Source organism: Lagenorhynchus albirostris, chromosome 19 (genome assembly GCF_949774975.1).
Source record: "Lagenorhynchus albirostris chromosome 19, mLagAlb1.1, whole genome shotgun sequence".
NCBI lineage: Eukaryota > Metazoa > Chordata > Mammalia > Artiodactyla > Delphinidae > Lagenorhynchus > Lagenorhynchus albirostris.
The window spans coordinates 33,319,952-33,347,860 of record NC_083113.1 but is presented as its reverse complement, the minus strand read 5'-3'; the positions used below and the strand labels follow the sequence as shown (position 1 = coordinate 33,347,860).

General features: G+C 52.4%; 1 protein-coding gene and 1 pseudogene across 1 annotated transcript; one reads left to right on the top strand and one right to left on the bottom strand.

Annotated features, from left to right (window-relative positions):
- The first annotated feature begins 3,434 nt into the window (after positions 1-3,434).
- Positions 3,435-4,038, top strand: LOC132509156 (nucleic acid dioxygenase ALKBH1-like; annotated as a pseudogene).
- A 6,801-nt stretch (positions 4,039-10,839) lies between these two features.
- Positions 10,840-25,754, bottom strand: ADGRG5 (adhesion G protein-coupled receptor G5). The gene is made up of 13 exons (XM_060130553.1): positions 25,663-25,754; positions 24,421-24,732; positions 20,801-20,902; positions 20,507-20,585; positions 19,694-19,874; positions 19,000-19,110; positions 18,172-18,288; positions 16,645-16,797; positions 15,787-15,908; positions 15,258-15,526; positions 14,531-14,648; positions 11,436-11,713; positions 10,840-11,056 (listed from the first exon to the last, which is right to left on the bottom strand). The coding sequence occupies exons 3-13, from the start codon at positions 20,862-20,864 to the stop codon at positions 10,968-10,970; spliced, it is 1,581 nt and encodes a 526-aa protein (XP_059986536.1). The 5' UTR covers positions 20,865-20,902; positions 24,421-24,732; positions 25,663-25,754; the 3' UTR covers positions 10,840-10,967.
- Positions 25,755-27,909: the final 2,155 nt, after the last annotated feature.

The following is a 27,909-nucleotide window of genomic DNA, read 5'->3' as shown; positions in this document are numbered from 1 at the left end:
AGAGAGCCATGGGAACACTCATCCAAGCAGAGTGGGACTGTAAATTTGTTCACCCACTTCAGAAAACTGGCATCTTCTAGTAAAGTTGAAGATACATGTGACCTGTAGCTCAGAAATCCCATTCCCAGATATACAGCTTGGAGAAACACGTGTATAAATATGTACCTCTACGTACATATGAGAACGTTCATCGGAGCATTGGTTGCAATAGCCCTAACCTGCAAACATCCCAAACGTCCATCCACAGGAGAATGGGTTCATAGCTTGTAGTGTGGTCACGTACTGGAATGGCATACAGCAATGAGCTTGAATAAACTGTATCTACACACAGACACAGATGAATCCTACCCACTTAATGGTAAGTTGAAGGAACATGGGGTTTTTTTACATAAACTTCTAAAACAGGGAAAACCAAAATTATGTTATTCAGAGATGCAGATATAGGGGGTCAAACTATCAATACAAGTGAGGAAGCGATGCCTGTAAATGTCAGGATGTTTCCATGCTCCATGCAGGAAGGTGTGGGATGGAGAAAAGAGGCTGGAGGTTTCAGGGGGTGGGGGTTACATGGGGATTTGCTTTATAATTTTTGTTAAATTGTGTATAGATGCTGTGTATTCTCTATAGTTCACATTTTATTAATGTTTAACAATAAAGGATTACATCAGTAAAACTGAGGCACACACACATACCACCTGTTCTCCCTTCGTGGGTTCCCCACCCCAGTTACAGACAGACCACCCACCACCCAGGACCCCAGGTATCAGCCTGATGACTCCACCCACAACCTGGTGGCCAGCCAAGCAATTCCATCCTGTGGGTCCCCCCTCCCAACGCCCCACAGAGCCTCGACCCCCCTCCCTCCATTCCTGCTGTCAGCACAACCGTGGGAGGGGTGACTCACCAGTGTCTCACGTCCACCCGGGAACAACCAGAGATGGCTACTCCTCCCTGGACATTTTTCCAACCTGTTTCCACCCACTGCCAGAGTGACTCTTTGGAAACACCACCTGCATGGGGAGCTCACCTGGTCAAAGACCTTCAATATCCCCCACTGCCCAAGCTCCAAGATGGGGCCCCTTCTTACCCCTCTGGTTTCTCTCTTGCCCCTCCCACTGCCACCCTGCCCACCAAGCCCATGTGTCTGCACTCCCTCTTCCTCTTACCACCCCCAACTTTCCCCTCCCACTTGCCTTCCCCTGTCCCACTCTACTCAACATGGAGGTCTCAGTTAGAAGTCCCCTCTCGTAAGAAACCTTCCTGCCAGGCTGGGTTACACCGCTCACCCTGCCCTAACAGCTCACCTAAGGAAGAAGCCAAGCCCACAGGCTCCAGGATCTAGGGTCCGGGTCGGTTTGTGTTCCTGTGGCGTGGGTCCCTGTGGTGAAGGACTGAAGCCAGGACCTGCCTGCATGAGACCAGAGGCTCCCGTTTCTGCGGAGGAAGGTCTGGGGTGCCTCTGACAGGCAGCTTCTCAGCAAAGCATCCCCTGGGCCAGGAAGCCTGGGGAGGGGCCAGGAGCCAGCCGACGAAGAGACCCCATGGGCTCCAATACGAGGACATCAGCAGTGACTACGAGGGGCTGAAGCTGAACCAGAGGCCCTTCACCCATTTGCCTTCCAGGAGCAACATAAGCCTCTCAGATTTTTGTTTAACTCAAAGACCTTCTCCACAATGTCGATCCCCATGCAGAGGATGGGAGAGCCTTGGAGTCTAATGTGCTATAAAAATTAATAATGAAATGTGACATTTTTGCACCCCCAATTTTGTCCACACACATCATCTTATGTTATCATTGCCTGGTACATCCCTGATCCCACCAGATGGTGAGCCTGGAGGAGATGGGGGAGAGGGGTGGTAGGAGCAGCAAATGGGCCTCCTCCCTTCATGGGGAACCTCAGGCTGAGCAAGCCTGGCTCAACATGGGGTCTTTGTGCATGTGGGATAGACAGAGGGTAGATGGACAGATGTTGGATGTTGGATGGATGGATGACTGGATAAAAGGACAGATGAATGGATACATGAACAAATGGAAAATAGAGGAATAATGAATGGATGGACAGACAGAAGGATGAATGGATGAACAGATGAGTGAATGAACAAAGAGATAAATGGATGGGTAGATAAAAGACCAGCAGACATTCCCACAGAGGGATGGAAAAACTTACCAGTTTTCTTATTTAACAGAGGTGGGAAAGCCAAGTCAGGGCCTCAGATGCACTCTTGCTGGAAATGCCCCACCTTGCAGTTGGCAGGAATGTGGGAGTCCTCGCTGCCCTCTGCAGGTTGCCCATGGGCTCTGGGACCAGGGAAGAATGCAGAAGTGGCCAAGCGTGACCCCTGGTGGTCACCATAGGAATGACAACCCCAGCACCAGACTTGCGGTCCTAGCGGTGCCCAGCCAGCTGAGGAGCCCACCTTCACCCTGACCCCAGCTGCTGACCTTCTGGCCCTTAGGCTGAGGCTCCCATGTGAATGTTCTTAGGCACAGCTTACATCACCAGTGGTGTGAGAGGCGCTGGACCCGGTGTTCACACTCTGAAGGGCCTACTCCTGACCAAGTCCTGTTAGAAATCACCTAGAGAGAGCTTCTGAGGACATCCGTGAACAGGTGACTAATAACAGCCCACATTTAAGCACTGCTCATCACGCTGGGCGGTGGAACAGGCCACTCACACCTTTTTCTCCCTGATCCCTCACAGCAGCCCTGGAAATAGCAACTAGGACGGCCCCCATTTTATAGGTGAGAAAACTAAGTCTCAGAGAGGCCTCAAGAGGACTGCCAAGGTCTGCGATGAGTGAGTGGCAGAGCCAGGACTCGAACCCAGACTGTCTCTGATTCCCTCCCATGCTGGCTCCCTGCCTCCCTGCCAAACCCTGCTAGGACAATAATCATGGCTGACTTCCTGAGCATCCCGGCTGGGTCCCCAAGGGCACACACACACACACACACACACACACACACACACACACACAGCCCCTACTCCCGGGTGGCTCCCCAAGGGCACACAGACACACACACACACACACACACACACACAGAGCCCCTGCCTCTAGAGGACTCATCATCCAGTGGGGTTGTTCCCATCCCTCTACTGTTCTGATAAGGAAGCAGAGGCTGATTTGAATCCCACCTCTGGCACCGAGTAGCTGTGTGACCTTGGGCAAGTCACTTAACCTTTCTGTGCTTCAGTTGACTCATGGGTGTAACAAGCATGATAATAATCAAACTTACCTCACAGAGTTGTTGTGAAAATTAAGTGAGCTAATATATGTAGGGAGCATTGGGTACACAGTAAGGGTTCCCTCTTACCATTATTAGGGAGAAAATGGGGCTCAGAGAAGGAAAAGCCTGAAAACTCACAGGTGTAGCAATTCCACACTTACTTTCATTGTTTTTCAACAACAGGATGGAGACGAGGCCAGGCAGCAAGATGAGGAAAGTGGCAGTGGCCGTGGGCGCTGTGGCGATGCTGGTAGCGGAGCCTGGGGAGGACGCCTTTCCGAAGCTTTTCCGCTTCTGCCGGCAGAGCCACCCCAGCACCGCAGACCTGGGAGGGGTCACTGACTTCTTGGCGGCCCAAGCAGCCCAAGGCATGGGGCCTGGTGCCCCCAGGGTAGTCAAATCTCAACTAAATGTGTCCCCAGCCAGTGACCACGATGCATACAGAGCAGGACTTCAGCTGGCCAGCAAGTGGCGAACCTACGGACTGCAAGCCTACCCCGGATTTATTTTTATCCCAAACCCTTCCTCCCAGGTCACCAGCGGCATTAGGTGAAGCAGTGCCTTAAGTCATATTCCCGGAAACCCAATGTATGTAACCTGGACACATATGTGACTAAGAAGAGACCCAAGATTTGTGGGAACAGAGCAAAGAGCTTCTAAGGTATAAAGAAGTGAATAAATGGAGACCCTGAAGTTTATTAGAGAAACTGCACTGGGTGACCCTAGGCTACCATTGTAACTGGGACAGTAAGAAATACTCTGCAGATCACTACACACCTTCCCCTGCTGACCTGACTTTCCTCTCAGGGTAAGTGGACACCGCCTGTGGATTTCAGGGTTTCCGAGCTGAAGCTGGTATCCTGAATCACTACCGATGAGACTCCACGCTGGGAATCCACGTAGATAAATCTGAACTAGAGCACTCCAAACCCCTGCTGTCGTTCAGCTTTGGACAGTCTGCCATCTTTCCCCTGGGTGGTCTCAAAAGAGATGAAGCCCCCACGCCCATGTTTATGCACAGCGGTGACATCATGGTAATGTCAGGTCTCAGCCGCCTGTTGAACCATGCAGTCCCGAGGGTCCTTCCCAGTCCAGAAGGGGAGAGCCTTCCTTGCTGCCTAGAGCCGCCTCTCCCAGCTGACCTCCCCAGAGACTCAGTGGTGGAGCCCTGTTCTGTGGAGGACTGGCAGGTGCGTGCCAGCTACTTGAAAGCTGCTCGTGCTGACATGACTGTCGGACAGGTGCTGGCCGTAGGTCAAGACTGCCCTTTGGAACCCACGGAGGAGAATAAAAGAGATGCCCCCACAGAAGTTTCCTGTCATCTGGATGATGAGAATAGCCAAGAAAAACGAGCTAGGTTAAACCCTGACTGCTGAGACTTAAGAGAGCCCATTCTTTGGCTCGGGCAGGTCTCACAGTAAATGATCATGCTGTTTTGTATGGCCATAGACTTTAGCACTGAGACAAGCCAAAAACAGACCAGGAAAAATTCATCATGGATCACACTGTTGCCTTGGAATGCACCCTGAAGAGAAAACTGATGAACCGCTTTGTTCAGAGAAGTGTTTGACACGGTCCAGTCCTGGTTAGGTTTGGGCACCAACGTATGTGAGAAGTCCAAGGAGGTATGAGCTCCCGCCGCAGCCTTCTCAGCCTCACCATGACCTGTGAGAGACGTAGGAGTGAGTTTCCATGTCTATGGAGTCTTCTTTTTTTCTTTTTTGGCTGCACTGCGCAACTTGTGGGATCTTATTTCCCCTACCAGGGATCGAACCAGGGCCTTTGGCAGTGAGAGCTTGGGGTACTCACCACTGGACCGCCAGGGAATTCCCTCCACATCTATGGAGTCTTTAAACACCTCAGGGGACTTCCCTGGCGGTTCAGTGCTTAGGACTCCATGCTTCCACTGCAGGGGGCACTGGTTCAGTCCCTGATCGGGGAACTAAGATCCTGCCAGCCACGCGGCACAGCCAAAAATAAAATACATACCTGAGGTTTTATTGATCGAAACATAATACCCCTCCCACCACCCCATCTAGTGATTTGTGGTAAAATTGTGGGTCCATGAACCAACCATTAGTCTTGTCTTCTTAATTCTTCCAATCAACATCAAATTCTTTGATCTTCTCTGGCCTTCACAGAAGAATCTTATACACATTAAGACAATGGAACTGGAAATCACATCCCCTGGAATACAAAGTAATCACAGTTCTCTCTCTTGCCTAAAAGGTAAATATATATAAACTCAAGGAAAGGGGAACAGTAGTTACTCCAGATGTCTTTTTGGTCTGTAAACTCTTCCAGTTGGCTTTTAAATGCAATTTTAATTGTTGGACTAAAAATGTCCCATGGGTATTCTGTAACTGTTTAATGCACGAATAAACTTAATTTCAAATTAAAAAAAAAAAAGTTGGAATCACATCACTCTTCTCAGAAACTAGCTCCCCTTTGCCTTCCAATAAAAGCCAAATTCTGGAGCCTCCGCTACCCTTCCCCCTCCTCCCCTCTCCCTCCCCAGAGGTGTCTTGAACTTTGTGGCTGTCACTCACTCACTCTGTCTGTAGAGCTTAGTAGAGTATACATGCTTAGATATCATTTGCCTGTGCTGGGTTTCAAACTAAAGAGTATCAAACCATGTATAGTCTCTGGGATTTGAGTTTTTCAACTCAGCACCACGTGTCTTAGATTCACCACGTTGTTGCAGCATTTCTGCGATTGCCAGCAGTGCTCTTACGAACACTTTCAGATGTGTAACTAGATACACCTGCAGGGCTTCCTCTCAGATAGAATCCTGGGAGTGGAATGGCTGGGACACGGGTGTGCCACTGTAATCTTTACAGAGGAATGCCAAACTGTTTTTCCACGAGGCTTGAATCACTTTACAGTCCTGACAGCAATTTTGAGAGTTCCTGCTGATCCACATCCCAGCCAACATTTAACAGTGTCAGATGTCGCACTTTTTACCAGCCAACTGGGTAAAAAATAACGTCTCATTGTGGTCTTCCTTTCCATGTCCCTGATCGCTAGTGAACTTAAGATCCCATCATGTTTTCTGGCCATTTCATCTTTTGTGGAGTGCCAGGTCATGGTTTTTGCTCATTTTTCTCTTAAGTTGTTTATCTTTTCTTACTGATCCATAGGGGATCTTGATACCAGCTCTGTGCTTACATCTTTTCCCAGATATGGCTCGTCTTTTCACTTATTTTCAGGTGTCTTTTGGGAAACAGAAATTATTTTTAATTTTTTAAAAATTTTATTGGAGTATAGTTGATTTAAAATGTGTGTTAGTTTCTGATGTATAGGAAAGTGAATCAGTTATACATATACATGTACCCACTATTTTTTAGATTTTTTTTTTCCCATATAGGTCATTACAGAGTATTGAGAAGAGTTTGCTGTGCTATACAGTCGGTCCTTAGTAGTTACCTATTTTATATATAGTAGTGTGCATATGTCAATCCCAATCTCCCAATTTATCCCTCCCCCCCCTCCCCCTTGGTAACCATATGTTTGTTTTCTACATCTGTGACTCTATCTCAAACAGAAATTATCTTTAATGTGGTCAGTTGCACCTTCTCATCATGGTTAACACCTTTTTGGTGTTTTCTTTAAGAGTTGTTTCCCCACCCTGAAGTCAGAAAGATATTAACCTATATTTTCTTCAAACAGTATTAAAGTTGTGCTTGTGCTTACTAACTCCACTGCACTGAGGTCAAAGAATGTGCTCTAATAGCAATTCTTTGAAACTTTTTTGGAGGTGGCTTTCTAATCTAGTATACTATTAAGTTTTGAAAATAGTCCATAAGTGCTTAAGGAGAATCTGATCGTGGGAGACAAAATTCAATTAATGTCCATTATATCAAGTCTGTTGCTTATGTTGTCCAAATCTTCCATATCTTGGCTAATTTGTTCAGCTTTGCCATCAATAATTAAGAGAAGCATTTGAAATATCCCATGCTGCTGGTGGCTTTGTCTCCCTAGTCTACCAATTTTTAAAAGATTTGTTGAAGTAAATTTGCAGATGATAATTCACTTTTGAAATGACACAGACATTCATAAGAGAGAGAAATAACTATTGTCGTGGGGGAAGGGCAAAGGCTATGGAGGCGAGAGAAGGCCCCATCCTAGATTTTACAGGTCAGGGGCAGCTTCCTGGTCCAGACACATGGAGATCAGGAGAGGCTGCAAAGCTGAGATCATAAGGGTGTGTTGCCATCTTTCTGCAAATGAAAGACCTGACGGACAGTGCTCCAGGCAGCTTGTGCCAAGGCCTGGAGGTGAGAAAGGACCTGTTCAGGGAACTTGAAGTATTAATAGTTCAGGGTGGCAGAAGCAAGGAGGATGAGGAAGGAATGGTGGGAGACGGGTGGGAGAAGTGAGCACAGGTCAGACCCCCAGGGTCTTCGAGCTCCGGAGGGGAATTTGACTACAAGGAGGGTTTCAGCAGAGAGGGACATGGTCAGGTTACAGGACGAAAAAATTCCCTCTGGCTTCTGAGTCAAGCTCAGACTGGGAGTGGGGAGGCAGGGAGGCCTGTGAAGAGGCTCTGTGGCGGATGGAGGCTGGTCTGCACCATGGTTGATGGGAGGGGCACCACAAGGCAGAGCCCTTTAGCATTCTGGTGGCAACCTTGGCTGGCAATGGGAGCCCTGGAGGAGGAGGCTCGAGTTGAGTGCAGGGCTCATGCAGTGGGCAGAGGGGTCCCCAGTCAGCACAGGGTGGATCGATTTGAAGGGTAAAGAGTGGACACCTCGGACTCCAGAGCCAATGCTCCTTTCTAAGAGTGTTGCCAGACTTAGCAAAAGAAATAAAGAAAAGAAAAAAATAAATAGATGGAGACCTACAGGATAAAATTTGAATTTCAGATAAACAGTGAACATTTTTTTGTATCTGTCCCTCAAATTGGGCATCCTGTATTTTATCGGGCAACCCTCATTCAACCCTCCTCCCCCCATACACACATTGTCTTTCTGAAAAAAAAACAGCAACAAAGCAACATAGAAACTGCTAGTCTGTGGCCTTTCTGGCTTCGACTTGTCCTCCTTCACCCCGGGCCTCCTCGGAGACTCTGGCCCTGAGCAGTGAGCCCTAGGGGCCTCCAGCTCCATCTTCCCACTAAGTCTGGAAGCCCTTGACAGATGGGCCCGGTGCCCAGTCTGGGCAAGGCCAGGACCCCACTGGGAGTGAGGGGAGGGCACTGAGGCCCATCAACGGCTCCCTCAGCCCTGCCCCCCACCCGGTTAGGGCGTTTCCGGGAAGTGGTCCCTGCCCAGCGCCTGAACCCCCAACCAGGCTCAGGGCCACAGAGCTGGGGCCGTTTCCTAGAATTACCAGAACCATTCTGTGTCACTGTGGCCACATCCTCCCTTGGGCAGCCCTAGGCTTGGTAGGATCTAAAAGGCCAGGTCTGGGCTGGGCTGGGTCCTAGGCAAGGCCCTGCTTCAGTGGGCTGCGGACCGCTCCCCGGAGCTGCCCAAGAGAGAGGCCGGACGTGCCCGTGATCCTTGGCACCCGCATTGGGACGGGGGCCCACCCCAAGGCCTGGGGAGCCTAGTACAAGCTAGGGCTGGCCAAACTAGGGGAGCTCGAATGGGGGCTCACATCACCCTGAGAGAGGCAGGGGGACACTCTGCTGGAGTAGGAGTGGGAGAGAGACCTCCTCTGTGGGAAAACTGGAGAGATTTCATGGGAGGCATGATAACTGAGCCCCTGAGAATTTAGATAGATCAGAGGATTTGGGAACCAAGGGGTAGGGGGACAGGTGGCAATGGCCTGGAGCCTGTACCGTGTGAGAAATGTCCCTAAAATAACAAAAGGCCAGCAAGGCTGGACCAAAGGCAGCTCTGGGGAAAGTGGGAGAGGAGGTAGCGCAGCCGAAGGACAGCGGGATGTGCTGAGCGAGGAGCTGGGCCTGTGAGGCCGAGCAGACTGGACCTTAGAGGGTCGGCCTCTGAGACTCAGTTGACACTGTAACAATAATAACAAAATACAAATGATAACAGTAACCCTTTACTGAGCACTTACCCTCTGCTACGCCTCTTTATATGGGTTATTTTATTTACCCTTCAAAATAGGTACTACTATTGCCCCATTTTCCAGATGGGAAAACTCAGGCACAGAGAGGTGGAGTGGCTTGTCCACAGTCACACAGCTGACAAGTGACAGAGTGGGCACTTGAGCCCAGGCAGTATGCGGAGCCTGCGCCACTCACCAATTAGTGAAGGGCTATTCATATCAAGAAATGAACAGAGGGCAGAGGCTCCCCCTGGGAGAAAAGGGATGCGGCTCCAGCTCCCTCCCAGTGACATTCAAAGTCATCGCAATCTATCTGATGGCCTGGAGCGGGGCCCTGAGAGCCTATCCCAGCCCAGCGCTCTAGTGCCACGTATGCCCAGAGCATGAGACCCCAAGAGCCAGAGCGGGTGGCTGCATTGGGAAAGAGAGAAATGGCTCGGTAGGCAGTGCTAGCATTCCTCCTGCTGGTCGCCCAGCAGGTGCAGTCCTGGAGGCAGAGCCTCTCCATCTGGTGTGTCATATCCACAGACAGGCGACCACAGCATCACCAGACATGGTTTTGGACCCAGTGGCTTCTGACACTGGCCAACAGGGCCCCCTGGTGTGAAGCTTGGGAAAGGCGCTCGCTTCGTGAGTGGTCTCCCACTTGGCCTGACAGGACAGGGCAAGGGCAATGGTGATTTTCTATGACTGCGACAGCTAACAAAACAAACAGGAAGGAAACTGAAATGGGAAGCCTGACAAAAGACTTGTATAATTTCTACCAATTTATAAATACTTTAGGTGCCCACCAACTCCAAGAGAACAGACAAACAAGCTTGGGATTTAGAACCCACACCCTCACGCCTACCAGGTGAAATTCAATCCTGCCCAGTCATCAAATAGCCGGATCACTGGAACTCAGATGGAGGGGAAAGAGGTGCTCCCCTCCCACCTCCAGGAAGCCCTGTGGTCCCAGCTGCTGGTCTTAACGGCCTATGGGGGTCTGGGGAACGCTGGAAGAGGGGCCTCTGGAAAGGACTGGACTTCCTGATCTTTGGGAAGGGTGGACTTGGAGTTAGAGTCATCATAATTTGGGGGTTAAAGGAAAAGAGGCCTCAGTTACAGGCTGGTGAGGTCTCACACACTGGGTGGGTCTCTAAGCGCTGGGCTGGGGACCCCCGGCCAAGGCTGACCCTCTCCCGGAGGAAGGAAGCAGGGCCCAGCAGGTGTTTCAAGGGCAGGCCCAGGCCGGGGTGGGGATCCCCACCCCACTATGACCTCGTCCTCCCTGGTGCCATTGAATCTGCATAAAGCTCTGGGATTAGGCAGGACCAGAGCCATCTGCCACCATGTCACAGATGTGGAAACCAAGGGTCAGTGAGAAATGACAGGCCCAAGGTCAGACAGTGAAACTCAGAGAAAGGCATTGAAACGTGGCCTCCTGACTCCCAGGCCAGTGCTCTGGCCATAGGCCTGGCCAGCTGGGCCCAGGCACCAGGGGCAAGTTTGCTGCCCCCAGGTGGGGCTGGACCTGCCCCAGAGCAGAATGCCTGGGGACGGAGAGCAACACGCGGCCCTCTGGGCCTGGGGAAGGCATGGAGGTGGAAAAGGCCCCCTGGAGGTGACAGTGGCCTCTGGTGTCCAGCAGCTGGCCTGCCATCTTCTCGAGTGGAAGCCAGGGCCTCCGGCTGCAGGCAGCCAGAGAAGCGGGGGGCTCCAGGCCAGGAGGTCCAGACAGTCCAGACTACTGCACCATCTGGGAGGAGCAGAATGCCTCCATCTCCGCCTCTGAGTGGCGCCTCTGGGAGCAGAACCACAGGAAGAGGAAGAAACCTGCACGGAAAAGACTGGTTAGTGGAAGCATCTCAGGAACAGCGTGGGGCCTCCTCCAAGATCCAGGCACCTCCTTGGCTGGGGTAAGTGGGGCCTCCCTGAGGCCCAGCAGTAATTCTCAGAAGCCCTTCCTGTTGGAGGCCAGAAGGGACCGGGCGTAGGAGCAGGAGGACCAGCCACCGCTAGCCCATAGGCTGCCTTTGTGCAAATTACAAGGTGGCGCCCCTTCCTATGGGCGGGCGTAGCCCCAAACCAGCTTGTCAGGGCCCAGATTTCAGCCCCTGACTCACCCCCTCAACCTGGAGCCCTTCAGGAGTAAACATGTAGCAGCTGTACACTACCCCCCTGGGGTTTCCTCCACGTCAACCACAGGCCCTACCGTAGAGCGAATTGAAGGTGGTGAAGAGGAAGAGCTGGGGCAGCAGGAAGACACCAAAGGAGAAGAAGGCCAAGATCCAGGTGGTGCCCAGCAGCACGGTGAGGCCCAGCACGGTGACGGTATCCCAGCAGGCCCGGGGACCCAGCGCCTTCTCCTGCGCCCGCAGTCTGTGCAGGACCCGTAGCGCCCAGGCCAGCACCACCAGGTTGAAAAGGGATGTGAGGCCACCAGAGCCCATGACCAGGATACCGTGCACCCAGGCGTCCCGCACCCAGCATCTGCAAGGGAGGGGCGAAGCGCTGGGGTTGGTGTGGCTCCCAAGACTGGTGGCAGGGAAGCCACGGTCTCCTGGGTCTCTGGACTGCCTCTTGAACCCGGTCCGGTCTTCCGGCTCAGACCCGTCATTTCTTGCCTGACTGCACACGTGGTGAAGTCCTGGGCTCAGCTTTCCAGCCAGGCCACCAGGTAGGACCCACCTGCCACCTCAGCCCCATGCCTGAAGCCTCTGCATGCCTCCTTTACCCTCTCTTACCCACCTGAAAACTCTCTCTCTCCTCCCTTGAACATCTAACCCTTCCCCCTTCCACGCCCAGCCCAACTGTCAACTTATAAGGTATTGATTACATCATTGGTCCATGGTCCTCTTTGCTGGAAACTTCTCCTTCCACCCACCACACGATTATCAACATCTCATCCCCATCTTCGTGCAGCGGTGCCAGGAGCCCCTCCCTACCTGGACTGGGCCACCGGCCCTTCCCTGAGCTGCTGCAACTCACAGCTGGGTGGAGGGGCGCTCTCCATGTGTGGACTGAGGAGCCGGGGGAGCAGCAGGAAAACTCCACCGAGGGCAGAGGGAAGGTCAGAGAGATCCCTGACAGTGGCCCCAGCCCTGGTCCTAGACCCTCCGTGAGGTCTTCACGGCCTCTGCTTCCCCCAAACACCTTCAAGGCAGGTGCTGCCTTTTACCCCACCAGGTCACGTGATTTCCGTGAATCAGCCATGCGACCCTCATGGTGACCCTATGAGGCTTAGAAACGCACACCTGCCTAAGGTGGGACTTGAAGCCCCGCGGTCTAAGCACAGAGGCTGAGCCCCTAACTGTCACGATCACCTGCTCGGGCTCCTTTCACTGCAGTCACAGAGTCCTTGAACATGATTTTGGGGGTTCATCCAAGTGGATGAGTGTGGTGGTGGACCATTCCTTTTCACTGCCAGATGATTTGTCTGACAGGGGTGGCTCTATCGCATGTACTAGTCCGGTGTCCTGTCAGTGGGCACTGGAGTTATTTTCAAGGTTTTTAAAAATCGCTGTTAAAGAAGATGTGCTATATACATGCACACACACATAAACACAATGGAGTATCATTCAGTCATAAAAAGAAAGAAATCTTGCCATTTGAGACAGCATGGATGGACCTTGAGATCATTATGCTAAGCGAAATAAGTCAAAGAAAGACAAATACTGTATTATCTCACTTACTTGTGGAATCTAAAACAAACAAACAAAAAAACAAGTTCATAGATACAGAAAAGAGACTGGTGGTTGCCAGAGGCCAGGGAGGGGGGGACAGGGTGCAAAACGGGTAAAGGGGGTCAAAAGTTGCAAACTTCCAGTTGTAAAATAAATAAGTCCTGGGGATGTCATGTACAGCATGGTGACTACAGTTAACAATACTGTATTGCATAATTGAAAGTTGCGAAGAGAGTAGATCTTAAAAGTTCTCATCACAAGAAAAATCAATTCTGTATGTCTGGTGACAGATGTTAACTAGACTTATTGTCGCGGTCATTTGGCAATATATACAACCAAATCGTTATGTTGCACACCTGAGATTAATGAAGTGTTATATGTCAATTATACTTCAATTTAAAAAATAAAACAAAAAATGTAAAAGAATTTTTAAAAAAGACATATATATGTAGTAAGGGTTTTTTAAATGCAGGAGAATAAAAGTCACAAAGTCCAGGGTGAGAGGGGAGAGGGAGAGGTGAGGAAGACCGGGAAGGAGATGGTTCTTCGGGCAGGAGCTCGCTAACATCCCTGCATTAACGTGCTTCCTGTTCTGTGGAAGCATCACTGCAGTTCTTCTGCCATGTCACGTGTTATACAATAAAAACACACGTTTAAAGAGTCCTAAGTCACACTTGCTCTGAGAAAACACCCCCACCCTCACAGAGAGGAATTAACCCCATCTCAGCCTCACTCCGTGCCCAGAGCCCTCACTTCCCAGAGACTGGGATGGGCAGTGGTTGGGGGCCGGGCTCTAGAGCCAAGTCCCAGCTCTGCCCTCAACTGGCTGGGTCTCCTTGGCCAGGGTTCTTCAGCCGCCTGTGCCTCAGTTTCCCCAACTGTAAACGAGGGCTGACAATGGGGCCTGCTCCTTGCTGTGAGGATTCAGAGCCAGCCCTCAGCCGTCCTGAGCTGGTGTCAGCCAGGAGAGGGAAAAAGGCCAGACGGCCAACTGCTGGTGATGGGTCTGCAGGGGGTTGTTAAGCTACTCCCTCTATGTTGACTGTTAGAAACATTTCATCAAAAGAAAGAGGTTAATGTCCGAGGGCACGGGAAGGGGCGACAGAGTCTGTCCCCCAAACCGCCTTGCGCCCCCTCCCCACGTACACTCTGAGCACGGTGCCTGTGGTGTCCCAATCCCCACAACACTCTCTTCTCTGACTAGGAGGGTTGGAGGGCTGGCAGTGCCATGCCAGGCACAGGTCAGGGGGGGCCACAGCCAAGCGCCTGAACGAAGCACGCAGGTGAGGAGAGAGAAGAGCCAGGCACAGGCTGAGCTCCACCGCACGGCCTGAGAGCCAGAGGGGCGCTGGCCGCCAGCGGCCGGGAGGGGCAAAGGCCCCCCTGCCCCGGCCTGGCCTTGGAGGCCCATGTGCTTCCTAGAACTAGCATAGAGAGTGAACCCGTCCTGCAGGAGACCTTAGGGATCCAGCAGAAGGGGCGTGGCAAAGACCCCTGGAAACCACGCCCCGTGTAAGCAGTAGTCCCCTCCCTGCCCTGCAGTCAGTGTCCCGCCTACAAGGCACCCCGTCTAGAGCCCCAGGACTAGAGCCAGGGAGCCTGCCGCAGCCGTGAGCGCACTCACATGGACGTGTTCTGGGAGCCCGTGCTGTTCCCCTGGCTGTCGGAGAGCGGGATCCTGTAGGGTCCGTAAACTGAGCTCTTGACGGCAAGAAGGAGCAGTACCAGGAAGGCCGGGACCCCTGAGGGGTGGGACAGAGGCTCAGTATCTGTCAGGAGACCCCAGAGATGGGCTGGTCATGGGTTCCTGGGGCTGCTAAAACAGGATTCCACCGGGCAAGCAGAGGGTGGGGGGGGGAGGGAAAGAGATCGCTCTGAGTCCCCAGCCGCTGTCACGTGGTCCAGCCTCAGAGCAATTAGCCTGGTGGTCTTGGAGAAGGCTGATATGAATGAGGGCTGTAGGGTGGAACAGTAGCGGCAGTAGTAGTGGTCACACTGGGAGGTGATGGCTGGAAGGTAATGGGAGAGAGGGTTTGGGAACCGGTGAGGAAAGAGATAATGAAGACAGGGGCTAGGACGGTGATAGAGACGCCGATGATGGTGGTACCAGAGATGGTGGTGAACACAAGGCTGAGGATGGTGGAGGTGACGGTGGTGTCGGAAGTGGTGGTGATATAGATGCTTTGGAGGTGGAAGTGGTGATAAGAATAGTCATGTAGGAAGCGGCGGTGGGTGCTGGCAGGGGTGGTGACCAGTGGTCATGGCAGTGGAGGAGAAAGAGGACAGGAGGGGACAGACGCCCAGTCTGGCTGGAAGCCTCAGGAAGCAAGCGAGAGGGAGACCGTGCTTACCCCAGCCCAGGGCACAGAGCTTGAGCACGTATCGGCGGATGTAGATGTTGTAGACGCGCCCAAGTAGGAGGTAGAGGTTGAAGCCTTCAATGGCCATCCAGGTGAAGCAGCTGAGCAGCGCGTAGTGCAGGGTGGCAGCCAGTGCCACGCATGCTGACTCAGGCACGGGGGGCACGGCTGGCACTGGGCTCAGCAGGAAGGCGACATTGAGGAGCAGCACCGAGGCGTGCAGGTTCACGTGGATGCACGTAATGGAATCACTCGGCTTCCTGCGGGTGGGGGCGTGGCCCTCCGTGACCGGACGTCACCAGGCAGCGCCACCCCCTGGGCTCATAGACACGTAATGACCGGGACACAGGTCGAGAGGGGCAGGGACCCAACAACAGCCACACGCAAGGAGGCTGGTCTCCTGCTTCCCAGCCTCTGCACTCTGGAAAAGCCCACCTGACTCTGGGGGCCCAAGTAGGAAAGAAGGAGGGGTGCTGAGCAGCAGTGGGTGGGCTGGCCCAGCACGAGGGCAGGGGAATACCTGGCAAGGAGGTGCAGCAGGACAGTGAGCAGCGAGGCCACGATGGAGATGCTGCAGCCCACCAGGGAGATGTATGTGAGGGGCGCCAGCAGCTCTGCAGGGACCGGGGCCTGGGAGAGTTGCTGTGGGAGGCAAGGGGAGCCAGAAGCATGGAAATGCCCTCCACTGCCTAAATCAAAGACACCTGCCAAGACCTCAGCTTCACGCCCCCCTACCCTACAATCCTAGCCGTGGTCCTGACTTGAAAACAGCCACAGCAGACACAGCGGCTTTTCTGCCTCCCAACTCCCATCTCCCCTTCCTCCCCTCCCTCACTCCCGCACGTGGGTGGACCCTCCACTTCTCCTACTATGTGTAGTCAGGTGCACCAGGCCTGGCCTATCAGAGCATTCCCTCCTCCTGCCCACAGTGATTGGTTAAGGGATGGGCATGGGACACACTCTAGGCCTGTGGGACTCAATCCTATGGCTTTGGCTGGCAGAATTCGGTGAGAGAGCTCTCGTTCTACTGACCTGAACCTAGTAGGACATAAAACAGGAAATGCCAGCAGCCATATTATAAGCCCATGGGGAGATCCTGTCTGAGAACTAAGCTAACACAAAGCAAGAACGATTGAGAGACTGAGATAGAGTCCTATCTTGGTGACGTTGAGCCCCTAGAGCAAGACATGCCTGAAGCCTAACCCAGCCTTTTCGGGAACATGAACCCATAAGGTGTTCTGGTTTTTTTTTTTTTTCCTTAAGCCCATTTGAGTTGGATTTTCTGCCCCCTGCACCAGCTTTTGCCTTTCTCCTCTGTCCTGGATAGGGGGCCCTCTGCAGCTCTGAGCACCCTCACCCAGGCTAGATGCACACATACCATGAGAACAGCAAAGTAGGTGAGGTGGTTGCAGCGGCAGAGCACCTGGGAGGGTGAGGGCTGCTCTGTGCGACAGCCCTCAGTGCTCCAGGCCCCCCAGTGGTGCTTGCTGGCTCCCTCCTTCCAGAAGACACAGGTCACCGTGTAGCCTTCCTAAGGGGAGATGCTGCAATTGGCTGCATCCAGGGGGTGGAGGGGAGGGCCATGGATCAGGGAGGGTCTGGTAATTATGGGGGCCGAAGGTGACTCAGCTGCACCCTTGTCAACATTTTACCAGGCACGGGCTGGGCTTTGGCATCGGACAGACCAGATTCCAGCCCCACCTCCCCAACGGACTCTGAGAGTGACCTGGGAAAGTCACAGAGGTTCTCTGAGCCTCAGTTTATGCATCTGCAAAATGCGATCATTTATACTCAAGTCACAAGGATGGTGGAATAATCAAAGGCAATGAGAAATCTTGAGTGCCCAGCTCTGGCCAATACAGTAGGTGCCTATAATCAATGTCCGCTTTCCCCTCCTCCCCATGGGGAACAATGACAGTCCAGACCCATCCCAGTGGGGGAGAGAGAGAGTCATCTACAGACAGCCCTGACGCCAAGCCCTGTGGGTGGAAAGGTGAGGGAAATGAAACGGGCACTCCATGGAAGACCATGGAGGAAAAGGCAGAGGAGTCCTGAGAAGGGAAGGGACAGCTGGGGCACTGAGGCCTTAGAGGACACATCAGATTTCAACAGAAGTGGAGCAAGGATGTAACAGGGGCAAAAGCCCAGAAGAATGAAAGGAAAGGACAGTGGAGAAATTGGGAGTGCAGAGCGGTCCTGATGAGGCTGACAGAAGATATGGCCAGACTCTGGGGCTTTTCGGGAAGGCCATCAGGGCTTGTGCCCACCCAGCAGCCCTTCTTCCTTCTTTCGGCATCAATATCTGTAGTTTCCTTGGGGACCCATCCCTCTCCCAATGACGGGTCAAATGAATCCAGCCCAGTCCCTGGGCCATGTGACCCAGGTCTGGCCAATCTACATGTTCCATCCCCCTGGGCACAGTGATGGGTCAGGGATGGATGACACGTGACCCAGCTGGACCTTTAGAATCCGTTATGGGATCCTGGTTTGCACTGGCAAGAAAGAGCCTGCTGAGAAGAGGGGAAGGAGGTCCAGCACTTCAGCTGCCACCTTGCCACAGAGTGGAAAGCCAAGGCAGGAAACCATTGTTGAGAGATGGAGACTGAGCCATTACGGCATCATATCTGTGCCTGAAGCTAGAACAGCCCTGGACATTTCCTGTACATGAGCCAATAAGCTGGCTTGAGTTGGTTTTCTATCATGTGCAATTCAAAGAATCCTGATGAATGCAGTGTGTCAAAGCTTCTCTCTCATTTCTTTGGCAGGAATTTTCAAAGTATGATAGATTTAAAGCAGCTTGTTTCTAAGATAGTTCCACAAGTCTGGGTTTGATCAAACCAGTGTTCGACAGGACAGCCACAAGGGGGTAGGGGTGGGGTGGGCGTGGGGGTGGCCCCAACAATACCAGGCTTTGCTTGTGCCAGAAGCTGATGTTCACCGGCTCACGGAGGTTGCTCACTTGTCCATGGCTCAGCTGGGCCCCCAGAACATAGTTATTGAGCACAGATGAATTGATGTCTTTCTGGAAGGGCAACAGAAGCAGCACTGACTGGAGGGGACATGAGGAGACCCTGGATGAGGTCCAAGAGCCCCCATTCTCCAGCCCCTCCTCCCCGGATGAGAACAAGCAGCGTGGCTTTCACTTGTACAGCTGCGCCAGCCTCACAGCCTTTGCGTATGCTGCCCCCTCCACCTGGAACCCTGTCTTCTCACTACCACCACCATCACCTCCCATTTGTTAAATGAATTCCAGCCTCATACCCTCCATGTCACCCTACCCTAACTCACTTTCAAAGCCAAGGTTAAAAGGCACCTCCTCCAGAAGCCCTCCAGGACTGCTCATTGGGAACCATCCTGACCCCACCCTGACTCATCCATCCCTTTGAATCTCTATGGTTATAATCAACCTCAAGCTAAAATTAAGTCTCTAAGGTCCTGGTCTAACTGTTGAGATAGAGAGCTCTCTGAGGACAAAGATCTTGTGACCTACTTGTCTCTCTCCCATCTAGGGAGAGGCACACAAACAGTAGACTTCTTAGGTCTCGTTTGCACATTCTAATCATGCCTCCCTTCCATTTTGCTAAAACAGAGGCCCAGAGAGGGGCACTGATTGACTGAAGTTGCACAGTAGGCTGGTCCCTGCCCAGAGGCCAGGAGGTGGCATGCATGCCTGCAGTGACCCCCCAAGAAGGAGCCCACATCCACCCTGCTTGGCCTATTAGCAGGCCCTGACCTGAAAAAAGCGGGCGTTGGAGAAGTAGATGCAGATGAGAGTCAGCTCCCTGGGGCGCACCCTGCAGGCATCATGAGTCAGCTCAGCTGGGAACTGCATGGCGAGTGGGACCTGGGCCTGTGGAGAGCCAGAGATAGGCTGCACCTGGTGTCCGAAGCCTCCAGACCCACCACAACACCTTCACTGCTCCCCACTCCCCAGGAAGCCCTCCCAGCCTTGCCCCGAGCCTCTCCTACCTTGGAGCCTCCGCCCACAGAACCCTCTCCTGCCAGGCTGCACCTCCACCCAAACTTCCCCCGATCTCAGGCCTTCCCTTCAGGCTGTTCTGGTCTTGAATTTGGGTTATTTATTCCACTCAGCTGGGTCCCTGAAGATGGAGGGGATGGATCCCCCAGCACCCAGGTATTCAGCAGGAATCATACCAGGGCCCTCAAAGGTGTCCCGTTCCCCTGGCCTCTCCCACGACTGCCTCACCCCAGGAACCTGCAAAAGCAGGAAGAGGACACTGCCCCTGAGGGGCCACAAGCACCCCCTTTACATCATTCACATGAAGAACGTCAGCCCCATTTTACAGAGGCGGCAACTCACAGCTATTAAGGCAGAGCCCTGATTGGTGGGAAGGTGGGCGATGGACCCTGGGGAAAGTCCAGACCTTAAACCCCCGGAGGATTTCTGGGGTAGAGGCTCTGGCCACCCCCAATCCCTGGCCACCTCTGACCTGGGGGACCTGCTGCAGAGCAGCACTTCTCAGTGAGAGGCCAGTGAAGTTGCAGCCCAGCTTGAAGGCTAGTGTCTGGATGGTATGTGTCCGCAAAGTGAGGTTATGGCCCCCAAAGCTGGCATTGAGTAGCCTTGACTCTAGGCCATGGATGAGCCTGAAAGTGAGAGAGATGGCCAGAGCCCGGGGTAAGGATGGAGGTGAGTGGCACTCTCCACAGCCTCCCCCATCCCACACCCCTGCCACTCCCACCTCTAGACCCCTTCATACAGTGTTCCTGGCACACTCTCACCTCCCCACCCCACCCATCTCCTATCATTAACTCTTGTTTGGGTTCCAGTTTGTTGACACCTCCTCTAGGAAGCCTTCCCTGGCAGCTCCTCACTGACTGAAGTGCTCCACAGCCCTATGATTCCCTGGTCAGTCATCAGCATTGGCCTCTCACCCTGAGCTACTAGGCTTTTGGGTCACAGACCCTGGAGAGCCCAGCCCAAGTCTTGGAGCCCCTTCCCAGAAAAATGCATGGAGACCCATGATTCTGCACCTGGTTTCATGGCATCCATGGTTAAGGGCCCCCAACCAGACAGTAAACTCAATGAGAACAGGGATGTGTCTATCCCACATCTCCAGAGCTTGGTGCCGGGCACACAGTAGCTACTCAATAAATGAGTGTTGAATAAATGAATTAACAGTCTACCCTGGACCAACCCTGGACCATGGATTCAAGGTGCAAGCTGGGGGTGGAGGCACAGCTGACTCTGGGAGGGAGAGGAGGGACACCCAACTCACTCAGCAAAAGAAGTGAGGCTCCGGCTCCTGGCTGCCGTCTCCATTCTCTTCATCCAGCGCAGGATTTCTTGGGATGCCTCTGTGAGGAGAGAGTCAGACATCCGCCTCAGTCTCTGTCTGCAGCTGCCCCGCCTCCCGCCCCATGGCCTCTGGGCCTTCCGCCCCAGCCTCCTGCTGCCCCAGGAGGCCTAAGTGCCCCTTTTCAATCTCCCTTGGTTTGAGGCCTCCCTGCTTCACATCACAGCCAGGGGTCCAGGCTAGGATGGCTCTTGCAGCTCAGCGGAGCCCTCTTACCCTCTGTTCTGCTCTGAGACATCAAGAGGCACAGGCAGAGGAAAAGGGCCCCGCAGCGATCCATGTCCTGTACCGAGTCTCCTCCAAGAACTGGCTCCCGCCCTGGAAAAGGTGCATGTCTTTGTCACCTCGGGAAAAGAGCTACCTAGGGCATCTGGCATACCCCAAGGATAGGATGTGCAGCATCTTATTTGATCCTCACTACTCCTGCCTCTCACAGATGAGGAAACCGTGGCTCAGCGAGCAAGGCGTCTTGCTTTGCGTGAGGCTGCCTGAAGCCATGTCTCTGTTACTCCAGAATCCTTGACCATTTGCAGCTCTGCCTGAGACACATCCTCCTCCCAAAACATGGTATCTCTGGGGGCCTCCCCGGGGCTCTGATCTTACCCAGGGGAACATTGGGAGTTGCTTGTCATTAATCCCGTCCAGCCCTGTCGTTCACCCACCATGTGACTTCGGGCAAGAATCTGTCCCTCTCTGATTAAACTACCAGCTGCAGCAGCTGGGGGAATCCGAAAGTTGGAGCAGAGAAAAAGACGAGAACTAAGAGTTTCAGGAGAAGGCTGGTTTTGATGACAATCGTGGGAGGTCAGAGGCCACCAAGAATCACAGCAGCTGGATGACATCAGGAAAACCACTGCCTTTGTCCACAAAGAATTCCCCCAAAGCCCATTTTAAAGTATAATGGGATTTGAACATATTGTTAAGTACTGTATTCAACACTTGCTTTGCAACCTTCTCTTCATTTTCACTTATTTTTGTGACTGCCAGGATCTATGGCAGCTGTTAGTTATGAATGAAGATGTCAGGTTCAAATTTGTGAAAATAAATCCAATGTTTTGGTTTTAAAAAAAAAAAGAATCTGTCCCTCTCTGCCCTCATTTCCCTCGGTTTTAAAATTAACTAATAGGGACTTCCCTGGTGGCACAGTGATTAAGAATCCGCCCGCCGATGCAGGGGACGTGGGTTTGATCCCTGGTCCAGGAAGATCCCACATACCGCAGAGCAACTAGGCCTGTGCGCCACAGCTACTGAGCCTGTGCTCTAGAGCCCAGGAGCCACAACTACTGAGCCTGCATGTCACAACTATTGAGCCCAGGTGCCACAACTACTGAAGCTCGCGCAACTAGAGCCCGTGCTCCACAACGAGAAGCCACTGCAATGAGAAGCCCACGCACCGCAAGGAAGAGTAGCCCCCGCTCACCGCAACTAGAGAAAGCCCGTGTGCAGCAATGAAGACCCAATGCAGCCAAAAATAAATAAATAAATTTATTTTTTTAACGTTAAAATGAACTAATAAACTTCTGCTGAAACATAGCAAATTTATGCCTACCCCCGAAACTCCACTAAAATGAGAGTGAATGAATAAAACAGACACAAAGCCACAAAAGACAGAACAATGGGAAAGAAGACAACAGCAGATGAGAGATATCAGTGAAACTTTGGAGGCCACAAAGCAGGTGGCCACCTGCTTAAAAAAACAAAAGTTAGCAGACCATAAGACGTTGAACCCAAGGCTTGCAGTAAGGAGAGGTGAATACAGCGGGTGGCGCGATGGGGAGGGGACACGGGGAAGACAGCTAGGTCAAGCCTCACCACTGTGGGAGCACTTGAGCGCCGGAGGCATCGGGAACCTCTGAAGGTGGGATGAAGGGTGAGGCTAAAAATGGGGGCCTGCTGGTTGTGAGTTTTTAAAATGACCAGCTGGGTCCCCAGACCTCCTCTGCCACCTGGAGCATCCAGGAACCTTCCTCACCACCCTTGCATCCTCAACCCTACCCTCCAACACAAAGTACATTCCCTGCAGACAGTGCACCAGAGAGAATCTGCAAGGTGCCATTCTGGTTCGGGAAAATTAAGCCATATCCCCTCCCCACCTCCTCCTCCAATCAGCTTCCAGAAGACTGCCAGCAGCCAGGCAATGATGCTCCGAGGCAGAAGAAAATTCTTCTCCGCAGAACTGACCATTCTAAGAAACGTATCCTGTAGCTACTGACATTTTGGTGCTCCTTGATAAAACAGCCAGGACCAAGCTTATGGTGAAGCCTCACCAGTCACCAAGCCCTACCAGGCACTTAAGTGGTTTTTTTTGTTTTCTTTTTAACGCACACACATAGTTTATTTATTTTCAATTAATTTAATTTATTTATTTATTTTTGGCTGCATTGGGTCTTCATTGGTGCGCACTGGCTTTCTCTAGTTGTGGCGAGTGGGGGCTTCTCTTTGCAGTGGCTTCTCTTGTTGCAGGACTTCATAGCAGCCTTATTCGCAATAGCCCCAAATTGGAAACAATTCCAGTGTGCCTTCAATGGGTGAATGGTTACACAACCTCAGGTACATCTGTACCATGAACTACAACTCAGCAATTAGAAAAATATACTGTTTCTCACAACTTGGATGGGTCTCAAGGGAAAGCCAATCTTCAAATGTTGCATACAGTATGATTTGATTTATATGACATTCTTGAAATAACAAAATTATAGAGACGGAGAACAGATTAGTGGTTGCCAACAGTTAGGGATGGGGGTGTTTCTGTAAAGGAGCAGCACTAGGGAGCCTTGTGGCGATGGGACAGTTTTGTATCTTCATTGTGATGGTGGTGACAAGAATCTACACGTCATAAAATTGCATAGAACTAAACACACACACACACACACACACACACACACACACACACGTAAATCAGTGCATAAAAACTGATGAAATTGAATAAAGACTGTGAATTGTACCAAAGTCAATTTCCTGGTTTTGATATTGTACCTTAGGTGTGAAAGATGTTACCATTGAAGAAGACTGGATGAAATGCACACAAAACCTTTTTTGCAACTTCCTGTGAATTTTTCATTTTTTCAAAATTAAAAGTTAAAAAAATACAGTACGATGGATTGCCATTTCACTATTAAGAATTACGATGTAAATAGCCACATAGAAGAGGAGCACAGCATACCATTGAGCGGAAAGAACAGGTTAAAAATAACACATATAATATAACACATATAAATAAATAAATAATAGAGAATAAAGACTTTGGAGTCATAGAGTGCTGGGTTCTTATTTATTTGGCTATTAGGTTATTTATTTGGCTGTGTTACCTTGGGCAATTCACTTACCCTCTCAGAGCCTCAGCAACTGAAGGAAAAGATTTGGGGGGACAAAGGAAACCACTGAATGAAACCATTTGGAATGTTTCAGGTGAGAAAACTGAGAACCCGAGAGTGTAGAAAAGACCCCCTCACAGTACGAAGGGGGAAACTGAGGCCCAGACAGTGATGTGGATTTGACCTCCAGGGTCTGGACCCTAAGACGGGGTCCCCAGGCCCTTGGCCATGCTTCTGCCAGCCATACACAGAGCGAAGAGGAGCTTAACCCCACCCTGCAGCTGGGGAAATTAAGGCCAAAGCAGAAGTGACATCCCCCCCACCAAGCACCCAAAGAGAAGCTGTGGTTTCCACCCCCTTTCCCAGAAGCAACCACAATCTTCACTTCTGCTTGCAACCTCCAACATCCCCCGCCTCATCTTTTCAGAGAGACCACCACTCACCATTACCTCACACCCTCAGCCATCTCCGTCTTTTTGCGATTTGCTATTTGGGGTCCTCTAGAAAACAGAAATCCCTTACCTGACTCTCAAGAAGGTTCCATTGACCGTGGCAAAACTGAATACCACACAAGGGTTTTCCCGGGGTTCTTCAGCAGGCCAGTGGGCAGCCGAAACGCAAACCCAGACTCCAAGTCAAGTGCTCTCTCCCACAATGCGCTGCAGCCTCCTAAAGATGGCCTGGTGGCTGAGTTGCTGCATGGATGAGGCGACAAGTGGAGAGCAGAACAGAGCCTTCAGAAGATGTAAATTCGATAACTAGTTCCAGTATTCAGCACTTGAGGTCTGACCTTAGGCAAGGAACTTGACCTTTCTGTGCTTCAGGTTTTCTCATCTGTAAAATGAGGCCAAGGTCATCTATTTCCCAGGAAGAGAGACTCAAACAACCATTTCCATGATCCACACTCCAGGGAATCTAAGGCTCTGACCCAAGGTTGCCAGCCAGGACTACACTCGGCGGGAGAGCTCGGAAGCCCTGCCTTCCTATCCAGAGCTGGCTGTGCCCACCCTCTCCCCAGCAGCACCAGGCTCCACTGAGCCACTGCATTCCTGGATAGGGCCCCGCCTGCCCCTCCCAACAGCTGCTCTTGCCAACCAAAGGCTGAAGTCCCTACTTCTGGCCTCCCCCTGGCCTGGGTGAAAAGTGAACCTGTGGTCTCTGCAGGAAAGTCCTGACAGGTGCCATTATCAGCCCCATTTCACAGGCAGGGAAAAGGAGGCTCCACCAGCACCCAACAGGGGGTCTGTGACCCAGCCAGGTCCAGAGCCGTTGCCTGAGAACACACTGTCCCCAGGCTCCCTTCCAGGTCACTCAGAGGAACCGCATCTGCTCTGATTCGCCCAACATAAACTCTGTGCCAGGCCCTCACCCCTGTCACCTGAGGTGCAGGTTACTGGACTAGCCCCATTTTACAGATGAGGAAACTCAGGTGCAGAAAAGCAAAGTTCAATAACTTGCACCAGTCCACATGGGGTAGCGGGGTGGGGGGGATAAATAGTTGAACCCAGCACCCAACCACTCCTTAATTTAAATGCCTTTTTTCAAAAACATAGATCCGTACATTCCTGAGATTTGGGGTTGTCATCAGGGGCCCAGGAACTGGTGAAGGGAATGAAGGTGAGTCCCCACCTTGAGGCTCCACGGATGTCACCAGTCCAGCAACCACCCAGGCAGGGGCATGCCCAGTGCCTGCTAGGGAACCCAAGGGTCAGGACAGAATCTGGAGGGAGTGGGGCATGGAAAGACCCAGACCGAGGGGCTGACCTGTGCAGCTGCTGTTGTCTCACCGCCGTCTCGCCGCCTTCTGCATGAAGAAGGGGAAGTTGGGGACCTCTGCGCTGCGGGCAGGCGACCTCCCTGCCCCTGCACTGCTCTCTGCTCTCTTCACCCAACAGCTGCACTGCACGCTCCCACTTCCCTTCTTCTGTCACTGGAAGAAGGCTATTTGTTACTTCTGAGCTGATAGCCACTCCCAGCTCACCCCTTGATCTCACCCCCTCAGGGCCTGCAGCACTTCCTTCGGGCAGCTGCACATTTGCAGAGATGCTGGGCGTCCATGGGGAGAGGGAGGAGGGTTGGCCAATGTGGCATCCAGCGGGGTCCAAGACCCACTCAGCTCTGTGCCCTTGGGCAAGAGACATCACCTTTCTTGACCTCAGTTTCCCCTTGTGTAGGAAAGGGGGAATGATCCCTGCCTGACCTAACGATCAATGAGATGGATGATGGCAAGGACCTCAGGCAAGGGCTGGGTCACGCTGCCTGGGTTCAAATCCCAGGCCCACCATTTCCTGGCTGCGTAACTTTGGGCACGTGACGGAAATTCTCTGAACCTCAGTTTCCCCTCTGTAAAATGGAGACAATGACAGTACCACTTCATGGGGTGGTGTGGGGCTTATCAAGGGTAATGCTGCAGAGTCAGCGGAAGTGCTCCGTGAAGCCCTCAGGTTTCACAGATGGGGTGCCTGAGGCCTTGGGAGGACAAGAGTTACCCAGTGCAGAGCCCTTTGGAGAAAGGGCTCACTGGGAGCAGAGCTCAGAAAACATGGCCAGAACTGTGAGGCTGGAAGGCCGGCCAGCTTCTCCTTGAGCCAGGGGTCTGGACCAGCCTGTCCTACATCAGTCACCTCGTCCACAGAACCCTAAGCAACAGGGGGAAGTGTCTGTGTGTGTTGGTGGGGAGACAGGGTGCTCTCTTTTGCCAGGGCCCCAGCCAGACTCCCTGGGAAAATTCTGACTCAAGAATGTGCTTTTCTACCCCCAGGGCTGTGATGGGGATGCAGCAACAGGGAGAAAGAAGCAGGTCCCAACATGGTCTCCCTCTTCTCTGCCCCAACACTGGAGGCCTTGCTGTATCTGCTCAAGCACAGCCCACAGGTAGCTCAGGTGGCCTCTGTGCGGGGAAGGAGGGGAGCTGCTCCTTGCAGGGCAGGGAGATTTAGGGGAGGCGCAGGCCCACCCCAGCTGCAGTGCAAAGACTTTGCAGGGACACTGTGTGTCTGTGCCCTGACCACTCGGCCACACTCCTGCTGGGTGACTTAGACAAACTCTTGCCCTCCTCCACACTTTGGTTTTCTGTGGCCATGATGAAGCCCTTGACCTCTAGGCCCTTCCTTCCTTTCCAAGGTCTCCTGGCCACCTCTAGGGTTACAACACCAGCAGCTGCTCTCAGGGCCCAGGAGGAAGCCCTGCTCACCCCAAAAGCCCCTCTATTTTCCATCCTGGATCTGTGCTAGCCTTACTATGCACCGCCTCAATTGGGGGTGCCAGTTACATAACCCTGCCCTCCAGATCCTGGAACTCACTGCCAAGACACTCCCCAGCTCAAAAGCCAGCAGTGGCTCCCATTGTCTTCACGGTCTAGCCCCATCCAACTTCTACTTCCAGCCAGTTCGGGATGTGCTTGCCATGTTCATCCCCATCTCCCTGCTCTGTTCCTGCTCTGACACACACATACCTGGGTGGCACGCTAGCTCCTCTCCATCCCTTAGGGCCCAGTCCTGCCTACCCTGGGAAGCCTTTTCTGACTCCAATTCCCCTATAAAACATTCCAGATGCTTCCGCTTTAGGAGGTGTGTCAGGTCCTTGTTCAGTCCCCCTGGCAGGGAGGAAGGCAAGCCACTTCCCACTCCCCAGCCTGGGAGAGCCACACCCCAGCCCTAGTGAAGTGTCTCTCCACATGGGGGCTGCTCCCCCGGTGATCTGTGAGAGGGCAGTAAGTGGCACCCCGGACAGGCCTTTAGATAAACTACTGAGTCACACCATGAAAAAGTCATTTACTTTTCAGTCTTTCTCGATCCCGGTGGCAACCAGAAGCGCCCATGTAGAACTAAATTGTCTCTAACCTCTTTCTACCACTGCCTTCTGTCCTTTTGATTTTCATTCTTCAAACTTCTATTGGACATAGAAAACAAGACACCTGATTTTTAGTGATTTTTTATGGTGGCAAAATATGCAAGAAATTTACCATTTTAGCCATTTTTAAGTATACGGTTCAGTGGCATTAAGTACATT